This window comes from Salvelinus alpinus, chromosome 22 (genome assembly GCF_045679555.1).
Source record: "Salvelinus alpinus chromosome 22, SLU_Salpinus.1, whole genome shotgun sequence".
In the NCBI taxonomy this organism is placed as follows: domain Eukaryota; kingdom Metazoa; phylum Chordata; class Actinopteri; order Salmoniformes; family Salmonidae; genus Salvelinus; species Salvelinus alpinus.
In genome coordinates, this window is record NC_092107.1 from 40,447,574 (window position 1) to 40,460,083 (window position 12,510).

Genomic DNA, 12,510 nt, shown 5'->3' on the forward strand with positions numbered 1-12,510 from the left:
CTGGTGGGCTCCCTCTCTCTGGTGGGCTCTCTCTCTCTCTGGTGGGCTCCCTCTTTCTCTCACTCTGGTGGGCTCTCTCACTCTCTGGTGGGCTCCCTCTCTCTCTGGTGGGCTCTCTCTTTCTCTCTCTCTGGTGGGCTCCCTCTTTCTCTCTCTCTGGTGGGCTATCTCTCTCTCTGGTGGGCTCCCTCTTTCTCTCTCTCTGGTGGGCTCTCTCTCTCTCTGGTGGGCTCCCTCTTTCTCTCACTCTGGTGGGCTCCCTCACTCTCTGGTGGGCTCCCTCTTTCTCTCACTCTCTGGTGGGCTCCCTCTCTCTCTGGTGGGCTCTCTCACTCTCTGGTGGGCTCCCTCTCTCTGGTGGGCTCTCTCTCTCTCTGGTGGGCTCCCTCTTTCTCTCACTCTGGTGGGCTCCCTCACTCTCTGGTGGGCTCCCTCTTTCTCTCTCTCTCTGGTGGGCTCTCTCTCTCTCTGGTGGGCTCCCTCTCTCTCTGGTGGGCTCCCTCTTTCTCTCACTCTGGTGGGCTCCCTCACTCTCTGGTGGGCTCCCTCTCTCTCTGGTGGGCTCTCTCTTTCTCTCTCTCTGGTGGGCTCCCTCTTTCTCTCTCTCTGGTGGGCTCTCTCACTCTCTGGTGGGCTCCCTCTCTCTGGTGGGCTCTCTCTCTCTCTGGTGGGCTCCCTCTTTCTCTCACTCTGGTGGGCTCCCTCACTCTCTGGTGGGCTCCCTCTTTCTCTCACTCTCTGGTGGGCTCCCTCTCTCTCTGGTGGGCTCTCTCACTCTCTGGTGGGCTCCCTCTCTCTGGTGGGCTCTCTCTCTCTCTGGTGGGCTCCCTCTTTCTCTCACTCTGGTGGGCTCCCTCTTTCTCTCACTCTGGTGGGCTCCCTCACTCTCTGGTGGGCTCCCTCTCTCTCTGGTGGGCTCTCTCTCTCTCTGGTGGGCTCCCTCTTTCTCTCACTCTGGTGGGCTCCCTCACTCTCTGGTGGGCTCCCTCTCTCTCTGGTGGGCTCTCTCTCTCTCTGGTGGGCTCCCTCTTTCTCTCTCTCTGGTGGGCTCTCTCTCTCTCTGGTGGGCTCCCTCTTTCTCTCACTCTGGTGGGCTCCCTCTCTCTCTGGTGGGCTCCCTCTCTTTCTGGTGGTCTCCTCTTTCTCTCACTCTCTGGTGGGCTCCCTCTCTCTCTGGTGGTCTCCCTCTTTCTCTCACTCTCTGGTGGGCTCCCTCTCTCTCTGGTGGTCTCCCTCTTTCTCTCACTCTCTGGTGGGCTCCCTCTCTCTCTGGTGGGCTCCCTCTTTCTCTCACTCTCTGGTGGGCTCCCTCTCTCTCTGGTGGGCTCTCTCACTCTCTGGTGGGCTCCCTCTCTCTGGTGGGCTCTCTCTCTCTCTGGTGGGCTCCCTCTTTCTCTCACTCTGGTGGGCTCCCTCACTCTCTGGTGGGCTCCCTCTCTCTCTGGTGGGCTCTCTCTTTCTCTCTCTCTGGTGGGCTCCCTCTTTCTCTCTCTCTGGTGGGCTATCTCTCTCTCTGGTGGGCTCCCTCTTTCTCTCTCTCTGGTGGGCTCTCTCTCTCTCTGGTGGGCTCCCTCTTTCTCTCACTCTGGTGGGCTCCCTCACTCTCTGGTGGGCTCCCTCTTTCTCTCACTCTCTGGTGGGCTCCCTCTCTCTCTGGTGGGCTCTCTCACTCTCTGGTGGGCTCCCTCTCTCTGGTGGGCTCTCTCTCTCTCTGGTGGGCTCCCTCTTTCTCTCACTCTGGTGGGCTCCCTCACTCTCTGGTGGGCTCCCTCTTTCTCTCTCTCTCTGGTGGGCTCTCTCTCTCTCTGGTGGGCTCCCTCTCTCTCTGGTGGGCTCCCTCTTTCTCTCACTCTGGTGGGCTCCCTCACTCTCTGGTGGGCTCCCTCTCTCTCTGGTGGGCTCTCTCTTTCTCTCTCTCTGGTGGGCTCCCTCTTTCTCTCTCTCTGGTGGGCTCTCTCACTCTCTGGTGGGCTCCCTCTCTCTGGTGGGCTCTCTCTCTCTCTGGTGGGCTCCCTCTTTCTCTCACTCTGGTGGGCTCCCTCACTCTCTGGTGGGCTCCCTCTTTCTCTCACTCTCTGGTGGGCTCCCTCTCTCTCTGGTGGGCTCTCTCACTCTCTGGTGGGCTCCCTCTCTCTGGTGGGCTCTCTCTCTCTCTGGTGGGCTCCCTCTTTCTCTCACTCTGGTGGGCTCCCTCTTTCTCTCACTCTGGTGGGCTCCCTCACTCTCTGGTGGGCTCCCTCTCTCTCTGGTGGGCTCTCTCTCTCTCTGGTGGGCTCCCTCTTTCTCTCACTCTGGTGGGCTCCCTCACTCTCTGGTGGGCTCCCTCTCTCTCTGGTGGGCTCTCTCTCTCTCTGGTGGGCTCCCTCTTTCTCTCTCTCTGGTGGGCTCTCTCTCTCTCTGGTGGGCTCCCTCTTTCTCTCACTCTGGTGGGCTCCCTCTCTCTCTGGTGGGCTCCCTCTCTTTCTGGTGGTCTCCTCTTTCTCTCACTCTCTGGTGGGCTCCCTCTCTCTCTGGTGGTCTCCCTCTTTCTCTCACTCTCTGGTGGGCTCCCTCTCTCTCTGGTGGTCTCCCTCTTTCTCTCACTCTCTGGTGGGCTCCCTCTCTCTCTGGTGGGCTCCCTCTTTCTCTCACTCTCTGGTGGGCTCCCTCTCTCTCTGGTGGGCTCCTCTCTTTCTCTCTCTCTGGTGGGCTCCCTCTTTCTCTGGTGGGCTCCCTCTTTCTCTGACTCTCTGGTGGGCTCCCTCTCTCTCTGGTGGGCTCCCTCTTTCTCTCACTCTGGTGGGCTCCCTCACTCTCTGGTGGGCTCCCTCTTTCTCTCACTCTGGTGGGCTCCCTCACTCTCTGGTGGGCTCCCTCTCTCTCTGGTGGGCTCCCTCTTTCTCTCACTCTGGTGGGCTCCCTCACTCTCTGGTGGGCTCCCTCTCTCTCTGGTGGGCTCCCTCTTTCTCTCTCTCTGGTGGGCTCCCTCACTCTCTGGTGGGCTCCCTCTCTCTCTGGTGGGCTCTCTCTCTCTCTGGTGGGCTCCCTCTTTCTCTCTCTCTGGTGGGCTCTCTCTCTCTCTGGTGGGCTCCCTCTTTCTCTCACTCTGGTGGGCTCCCTCACTCTCTGGTGGGCTCCCTCTCTCTCTGGTGGGCTCTCTCTCTCTCTGGTGGGTTCCCTCTTTCTCTCTCTCTGGTGGGCTCTCTCTCTCTCTGGTGGGCTCCCTCTTTCTCTCACTCTGGTGGGCTCCCTCACTCTCTGGTGGGCTCCCTCTCTCTCTGGTGGGCTCTCTCTTTCTCTCTCTCTGGTGGGCTCCCTATTTCTCTCTCTCTGGTGGGCTCTCTCTCTCTCTGGTGGCCTCCCTCTTTCTCTCTCTCTGGTGGGCTCCCTCACTCTCTGGTGGGCTCCCTCTTTCTCTCACTCTGGTGGGCTCTCTCTCTCTCTGGTGGGCTCCCTCTTTCTCTCACTCTGGTGGGCTCCCTCACTCTCTGGTGGGCTCCCTCTCTCTCTGGTGGGCTCTCTCTCTCTCTGGTGGGCTCCCTCTTTCTCTCTCTCTGGTGGGCTCTCTCTCTCTCTGGTGGGCTCCCTCTTTCTCTCACTCTGGTGGGCTCCCTCACTCTCTGGTGGGCTCTCTCTTTCTCTCTCTCTGGTGGGCTCTCTCTCTCTCTGGTGGGCTCCCTCTCTCTCTGGTGGGCTCTCTCTCTCACTGGTGGGCTCCCTCTCTCTCTGGTGGGCTCTCTCTTTCTCTCTCTCTGGTGGGCTCCCTCTCTCTCTGGTGGGCTCCCTCTTTCTCTCACTCTGGTGGGCTCCCTCACTCTCTGGTGGGCTCCCTCTCTCTCTGGTGGGCTCTCTCTTTCTCTCTCTCTGGTGGGCTCCCTCTTTCTCTCTCTCTGGTGGGCTATCTCTCTCTCTGGTGGGCTCCCTCTTTCTCTCTCTCTGGTGGGCTCTCTCTCTCTCTGGTGGGCTCCCTCTTTCTCTCACTCTGGTGGGCTCCCTCACTCTCTGGTGGGCTCCCTCTTTCTCTCACTCTCTGGTGGGCTCCCTCTCTCTCTGGTGGGCTCTCTCACTCTCTGGTGGGCTCCCTCTCTCTGGTGGGCTCTCTCTCTCTCTGGTGGGCTCCCTCTTTCTCTCACTCTGGTGGGCTCCCTCACTCTCTGGTGGGCTCCCTCTTTCTCTCTCTCTCTGGTGGGCTCTCTCTCTCTCTGGTGGGCTCCCTCTCTCTCTGGTGGGCTCCCTCTTTCTCTCACTCTGGTGGGCTCCCTCACTCTCTGGTGGGCTCCCTCTCTCTCTGGTGGGCTCTCTCTTTCTCTCTCTCTGGTGGGCTCCCTCTTTCTCTCTCTCTGGTGGGCTCTCTCACTCTCTGGTGGGCTCCCTCTCTCTGGTGGGCTCTCTCTCTCTCTGGTGGGCTCCCTCTTTCTCTCACTCTGGTGGGCTCCCTCACTCTCTGGTGGGCTCCCTCTTTCTCTCACTCTCTGGTGGGCTCCCTCTCTCTCTGGTGGGCTCTCTCACTCTCTGGTGGGCTCCCTCTCTCTGGTGGGCTCTCTCTCTCTCTGGTGGGCTCCCTCTTTCTCTCACTCTGGTGGGCTCCCTCTTTCTCTCACTCTGGTGGGCTCCCTCACTCTCTGGTGGGCTCCCTCTTTCTCTCTCTCTCTGGTGGGCTCTCTCTCTCTCTGGTGGGCTCCCTCTCTCTCTGGTGGGCTCCCTCTCTTTCTGGTGGGCTCCCTCACTCTCTGGTGGGCTCCCTCTTTCTCTCACTCTCTGGTGGGCTCCCTCTCTCTCTGGTGGGCTCTCTCACTCTCTGGTGGGCTCCCTCTCTCTGGTGGGCTCTCTCTCTCTCTGGTGGGCTCCCTCTTTTTCTCACTCTGGTGGGCTCCCTCACTCTCTGGTGGGCTCCCTCTTTCTCTCTCTCTCTGGTGGGCTCTCTCTCTCTCTGGTGGGCTCCCTCTCTCTCTGGTGGGCTCTCTCTTTCTCTCTCTCTGGTGGGCTCCCTCTTTCTCTCTCTCTGGTGGGCTCCCTCTCTCTGGTGGGCTCTCTCTCTCTCTGGTGGGCTCCCTCTTTCTCTCACTCTGGTGGGCTCCCTCACTCTCTGGTGGGCTCCCTCTTTCTCTGGTGGGCTCTCTCACTCTCTGGTGGGCTTCCTCTCTCTCTGGTGGGCTCCCTCTCTCTCTGGTGGGCTCTCTCTCTCTCTGGTGGGCTCCCTCTTTCTCTGGTGGGCTCTCTCTCTCTCTCACTCTGGTGGGCTCCCTCACTCTCTGGTGGGCTCCCTCTTTCTCTCACTCTCTGGTGGGCTCCCTCTCTCTCTGGTGGGCTCTCTCACTCTCTGGTGGGCTCCCTCTCTCTGGTGGGCTCTCTCTCTCTCTGGTGGGCTCCCTCTTTCTCTCACTCTGGTGGGCTCCCTCACTCTCTGGTGGGCTCCCTCTTTCTCTCTCTCTCTGGTGGGCTCTCTCTCTCTCTGGTGGGCTCCCTCTCTCTCTGGTGGGCTCTCTCTCTCTCTGGTGGGCTCTCTCTCTCTCTGGTGGGCTCCCTCTCTCTCTGGTGGGCTCTCTCTCTCTCTGGTGGGCTCCCTCTCTCTCTGGTGGGCTCCCTCTCTCTCTGGTGGGCTCCCTCTCTCTCTGGTGGGCTCTCTCTCTCTCTGGTGGGCTCCCTCTCTCTCTGGTGGGCTCCCTCACTCTCTGGTGGGCTCTCTCTCTCTCTGGTGGGCTCCCTCTCTCTCTGGTGGGCTCTCTCTCTCTCTGGTGGGCTCCCTCTCTCTCTGGTGGGCTCCCTCTCTCTCTGGTGGGCTCCCCCTCTCTCTGGTGGGCTCCCTCTCTCTCTGGTGGGCTCCCTCTCTCTCTGGTGGGCTCCCTCTCTCTCTGGTGGGCTCCCTCACTCTCTGGTGGGCTCTCTCTCTCTCTGGTGGGCTCTCTCTCTCTCTGGTGGGCTCCCTCTCTCTCTGGTGGGCTCTCTCTCTCTCTGGTGGGCTCTCTCTCTCTCTGGTGGGCTCCCTCTCTCTCTGGTGGGCTCCCTCTCTCTCTGGTGGGCTCCCTCTCTCTCTGGTGGGCTCTCTCTCTCTCTGGTGGGCTCCCTCTCTCTCTGGTGGTATCCCTCTTTCTCTCTCTCTGGTGGGCTCTCTTTCTCTCTGGTGGGCTCTCTCTCTCTCTGGTGGGCTCCCTCTCTCTCTGGTGGGCTCCCTCTCTCTCTGGTGGGCTCCCTCACTCTCTGGTGGGCTCCCTCTCTCTCTGGTGGGCTCCCTCACTCTCTGGTGGGCTCCCTCTCTCTCTGGTGGGCTCCCTCTCTCTCTGGTGGGCTCTCTCTCTCTCTGGTGGGCTCTCTCTCTCTCTGGTGGGCTCTCTCTCTCTCTGCTGGGCTCTCTCTCTCTGGTGGTCTCCCTCTTTCTCTGGTGGGCTCCCTCTCTCTCTGGTGGTATCCCTCTTTCTCTCTCTCTGGTGGGCTCTCTTTCTCTCTGGTGGGCTCTCTCTCTCTCTGGTGGGCTCCCTCTCTCTCTGGTGGGCTCCCTCTCTCTCTGGTGGGCTCCCTCTCTCTCTGGTGGGCTCCCTCTCTCTCTGGTGGGCTCCCTCTCTCTCTGGTGGGCTCTCTCTCTCTCTGGTGGGCTCTCTCTCTCTCTGGTGGGCTCTCTCTCTCTCTGCTGGGCTCTCTCTCTCTGGTGGTCTCCCTCTTTCTCTCTCTCTCTGGTGGGCTCCCTCACTCTCTGGTGGGCTCCCTCTTTCTCTGGTGGTCTACCTCTTTCTCTCTCCTTCTCCCTCTCTTTCTCCCTCTCTCTCTTCATGAGGTAGTCACCTGGAATGCATTTAAATTAACAGGTGTGCCTTGTTCAAAGTTAATTTATGGAATTTCTTTCCTTAATGCGTTTGAGCCAATCAGTTGTGTTGTGACAAGGTAGAGGTGGTATACAGAAGATGGCCCTGTTTGGTAAAAGACCAAGTCCATATTATGGCAAGAACAGCTCAAATAAGCAAAGAGAAACGACAGTCCATCATTACTTTAAGACATGAAGGTCAGTCAATCCAGAACATTTCAAGAACTTTGAAAGTTTCTTCAAGTACAGTTGCAAAAACCATCAAGTGCTATGATGAAACTGGCTCTCATGAGGACCGCCAGAGGAAAGGAAGACCCAGAGTTACCTCTGCTGCAGAGGATAAGTTCATTAGAGTTACCAGCCTCAGAAATTGCAGCCCAAATAAATGCTTCTCAGAGTTCAAGTAACAGATACATTTCAACATCAACTGTTCAGAGGAGACTGCGTGAATCAGGCCTTCATGGTCGAATTGCTGCAAAGAAACCACTACTAAAGGACATCAATGAGAAGGAAAGATTTGCTTGGGCCAAGAAACACGAGCAATGGACATGGTGGAAATCTGTCCTTTGGTCTGATGAGTCCAAATTTGCGATTATTGGTTCCAAATGCCGTATCTTTGTGAGAGACAGAGTAGGTGAACGGATGATCTCCGCATGTGTGGTTCCCACCGTGAGGCATGGAGGAGGAGGTGTTATGATGTGGGGGCGCTTTGCTGGTGACTCTGTCTGTGATGTATTTCAGAATTCTTAACCAACATGGCTACAACAGCATTCTGCAGTGATACACCATCCCATCTGATTTGCGCTTAGTGGGTCTATCATTTGTTTTACAACGGAACAATGACCCAACACACCTCCAGGCTGTGTAAGGGCTATTTGACCATGAAGGAGAGTGATGGAGTGCTGTATCAGATGACCTGGCCTCCACAATCACCTGACCTCAACCCAATTGAGATGGTTTGTGATGAGTTGGACCGCAGAGGGAAGGAAAAGCAGCCAACAAGTGCTCAGCATATGTGGGAAGTACTTCAAGACTGTTGGAAAAACATTGAAGCTGGTTGAGAGAATGCACAGTGTGCAAAGCTGTCATCAAAGCAAAGGGTGGATACTTTGAAGAATCTCAAATATAAAATATATTTTGATTTGCTTAACACTTTGCCATATGTGTTATTTAATAGTTTTGATGTCTTCACTATTATTCTGCAATGTAAAAATAAAGAAAAACCCTTGAATGAGTAGGTGTGCCAAACTTTTGACTGGTACTGTATATTTGATCTACGTGTGGAGTGAGATGTACCCTGTCTGTCCACGTTGTCGTATTTTACCGGGCTTGATTAATGAATGTGACCCTCTACGACTGTGACCAGGACTGTGACCGGGACTGTGTAGTCGACTCTTTGCCCTGAGGCAAATGGTTGTTAACAGCCTAAAGGAACCTTCATCTCAGTGGTGTTACCAGGGCTTATGATATGGTATTAGGGTCAGGGGTGGTGTGGCAACAAGACACATGTTTTATCACAAGGCCAAGGTATAGCGTTTAGTCCTGCTACTGCTATCAGTACTAACTAACAATACTGTGTGTGTGTCAGGTCAGGAGCGGTTTGGGAACATGACCCGGGTCTACTGCTATCAGTACTAACTAACAATACTGTGTGTGTGTCAGGTCAGGAGCGGTTTGGGAACATGACCCGGGTCTACTGCTATCAGTACTAACTAACAATACTGTGTGTGTGTCAGGTCAGGAGCGGTTTGGGAACATGACCCGGGTCTACTGCTATCAGTACTAACTAACAATACTGTGTGTGTGTCAGGTCAGGAGCGGTTTGGGAACATGACCTGGGTCTACTGCTATCAGTACTAACTAACAATACTGTGTGTGTGTCAGGTCAGGAGCGGTTTGGGAACATGACCCGGGTCTACTGCTATCAGTACTAACTAACAATACTGTGTGTGTGTGTCAGGTCAGGAGCGGTTTGGGAACATGACCCGGGTCTACTACCGTGAGGCCATGGGGGCGTTCATCGTGTTTGACATGACACGGCCTTCCTCCTTCGAGGCCGTCACCAAGTGGAAGGAGGACCTGGACTCTAAACTCACACTGGCCAATGGGAAAAATGTGGCCGCTGTGCTATTGGCTAATAAGTGCGACCAGGGGCAGGACGTGCTGACCAACAATGGGATTCAGATGGAGAAATTCTGTCAGGAGAACGGCTTTGTGGGATGGTACGAGACCTCTGCCAAGGTGAGAACACACAGACACACACACACACACACACACACACACACACACACACACACACACACACACACACACGCGGGCGGACGCAGTTTCATGTGAATGTCTTACCAAACCTCCACACACTCACACCTCCATACATATTATTAACACACTGACACACACACTCACAGGTAGAGTTGGGTGGTGTCCAGATGTTCAATCCATTTCTGTACCATACCGCGGTATACGGTATTACCGGAAGTGCACAGACAGTGGAGCTATTATTATTATATAAAAATACAAAGAATTTACGCAAAAAACTATTTAGGAAACATGGATCTTGATTCAGGAGGGGATTGAATGATTCTGCTGTAACCAAGAAGCTTGATGTTGACATCTAGCCACTTAGCTACCAAGTTAGCAACACGATGCATAGCTGGAGCCCGGAGCTGGAGATCATTTAGCACGCAACCTCACACAATTTTTTTTACATTTTTAAATGTTTGAAAATAGTATTGAAATACCCCGGTATACGGTATAAACGGTGTACAGCCCCAGCTTGCACACATGCTATGGAGTCATGGCACCTTGTACAGCTCTGGAATTTCCCTCATCCACTCGTCCAACACAAATGAACTGAAAGTGAGCACAATCAGTTGGATCAAACACACCACTCTCCTGTCCCAGAAACACCGTGTGCCAGTGGAGCTCTACATTCCGAGAGTCAGAAGAAGGTGAAAGGTCGTTACCGCGGGTTACCAGATTTATGAGCTGCATTTTATTTCTGAAAAGTTGTCCCTTTCTGACTGCCTTTGTTCACTCCAGAAGTTAGTTCTACATATACTTTCACCTATCCAGTTGGATGGACGAGTGGATGAGGGAGAGGGCAGAAATGAGGAGACACCTCTTTGGAATGGATGCACTGGAAATGGAACCACATGAAGCATTCAGCCTCTTCACTCAAATACAAGTCAGTGATAGAGAGTGATGTAGAGAGTGCTGTAGAGAGTGCTGTAGAGAGTGCTGTAGAGAGTGATGTAGAGAGTGATGTAGAGAGTGATGTAGAAAGTGATGTAGAGAGTGATGTAAAGGGTGCTGTAAAGAGTGATGTAGAGAGTGATGTAGAGAGTGATGTAGAGAGTGATATAGAAAGTGATGTAGAAAGTGATGTAAAGAGTGATGTGAAGGGTGCTGTAAAGAGTGATGTAGAGAGTGATATAGAGTGATGTAGAGAGTGATATAGAGTGCTGTAGAGAGTGATGTAAAGAGTGATATAGAGTGATGTAGAGTGTGCTGTAGAGAGATGTAGAGAGTGATGTAGAGAGTGATGTAGAGTGGTGTAGAGAGTGATGTAGAGTGGTGTAGAGAGTGGTGTAGAGAGTGGTGTAGAGTGATGTAGAGTGTGCTGTAAAGAGTGATGTAGAGAGATGTAGAGAGTGATGTAGAGTGGTGTAGAGAGTGGTGTAAAGAGTGATATAGAGTGATGTAGAGTGTGCTGTAAAGAGTGATGTAGAGAGCGATGTAAAGAGTGATATAGAGTGATGTAGAGTGTGCTGTAAAGAGTGATGTAGAGAGTGATGTAGAGTGGTGTAGAGTGGTGTAGAGTGGTGTAGAGAGTGATGTAAAGAGTGATGTAGAGTGTGCTGTAAAGAGTGATGTAGAGAGATGTAGAGAGTGATGTAGAGAGTGGTGTAGAGAGTGGTGTAGAGTGATGTAGAGAGTGATGTAGAGAGTGATGTAGAGAGTGCTGTAGAGAGTTATGTAAAGAGTGCTGTAAAGAGTGCTGTAGAGAGTGATGTAGAGAGTGATGTAGAGTGGTGTAGAGAGTGGTGTAGAGTGCTGTAGAGAGTGCTGTAAAGAGTGGTGTAGAGAGTGCTGTAGAGAGTGCTGTAGAGAGTGGTGTAGAGAGTGGTGTAGAGAGTGGTGTAGAGAGTGGTGTAGAGAGTGCTGTAGAGAGTGCTGTAGAGAGTGTTATAGAGTGCTGTAGAGAGTGTTATAGAGTGCTGTAGAGAGTGTTATAGAGTGCTGCTGGTGTATGGAGTGCTGTAGAGAGCGCTATAGACAGTGGTGTATGGAGTGGTGTATGGAGTGCTATAGAGAGTGGTGTATGGAGTTGTGTATGGAGTGCTATAGACAGTGGTGTATGGAGTGCTATAGAGAGTGGTGTATGGAGTGGTGTATGGAGTGCTATAGAGAGTGGTGTATGGAGTGCTATAGAGAGTGGTGTATGGAGTTGTGTATGGAGTGCTATAGACAGTGGTGTATGGAGTGCTATAGAGAGTGGTGTATGGAGTGGTGTATGGAGTGCTATAGAGAGTGGTGTATGGAGTGCTATAGACAGTGCTATAGAGAGTGGTGTATGGAGTGCTATAGACAGTGGTGGTATGGAGTTTGTGTATGGAGTGCTATAGAGAGTGGTGTATGGAGTGTTATAGACAGTGGTGTATGGAGTGTTATAGAGAGTGGTGTATGGAGTGCTATAGAGAGTGGTGTAAAGAGTGATGTAGAGTGTGCTGTAAAGCGTGATGTAGAGAGTGCTGTAAAGAGTGGTGTAGAGAGTGGTGTAGAGAGTGGTGTAGAGAGTGCTGTAGAGAGTGCTGTAGAGAGTGATGTAGAGAGTGCTGTAGAGAGTGCTGTAGAGAGTGTTATAGAGTGCTGTAGAGAGTGTTATAGAGTGCTGTAGAGAGTGTTATAGAGTGCTGCTGGTGTATGGAGTGCTGTAGAGAGCGCTATAGACAGTGGTGTATGGAGTGGTGTATGGAGTGCTATAAAGAGTGGTGTATGGAGTTGTGTATGGAGTGCTATAGACAGTGGTGTATGGAGTGCTATAGAGAGTGGTGTATGTAGTGGTGTATGGAGTGCTATAGAGAGTGGTGTATGGAGTGCTATAGAGAGTGGTGTATGGCGTTGTGTATGGAGTGCTATAGACAGTGGTGTATGGAGTGCTATAGAGAGTGATGTATGGAGTGGTGTATGGAGTGCTATAGAGAGTGGTGTATGGAGTGCTACAGACAGTGCTATAGAGAGTGGTGTATGGAGTGCTATAGACAGTGGTGGTATGGAGTTTGTGTATGGAGTGCTATAGAGAGTGGTGTATGGAGTGGTGTATGGAGTGTTATAGACAGTGGTGTATGGAGTGCTATAGACAGTGCTATATAGAGTGGTGTATGGAGTGCTATAGACAGTGGTGTATGGAGTGGTGTATGGAGTGTTATAGAGAGTGGTGTATGGAGTGCTATAGAGAGTGGTGTAAAGAGTGATATAGAGTGATGTAGAGTGTGCTGTAAAGCGTGATGTAGAGAGATCTAGAGAATGATGTAGAGAGTGATGTAGAGAGTGATGCAAAGAGTGATATAGAGTGATGTAGAGTGTGCTGTAAAGAGTGATGTAGAGAGTGATGTAGAGAGTGATGTAGAGTGGTGTAGAGTGGTGTAGAGAGTGATGTAGAGTGTGCTGTAAAGAGTGATGTAGAGAGTGATGTAGAGTGGTGTAGAGAGTGGTGTAGAGAGTGATGTAGA

General features: G+C 53.1%; 1 protein-coding gene across 1 annotated transcript in view; it reads left to right on the forward strand.

Annotated features, from left to right (window-relative positions):
* The window catches only part of LOC139549527 (ras-related protein Rab-38-like), a 51,003-nt gene that overhangs the window by 20,373 nt on the left and 18,120 nt on the right, over window positions 1-12,510 (forward strand). The window contains exon 2 of the mRNA XM_071360113.1: window positions 8,736-9,016. Coding sequence (XP_071216214.1) covers window positions 8,736-9,016 — 281 coding nt within the window. The remainder of the gene's footprint in view (window positions 1-8,735; window positions 9,017-12,510) is intronic.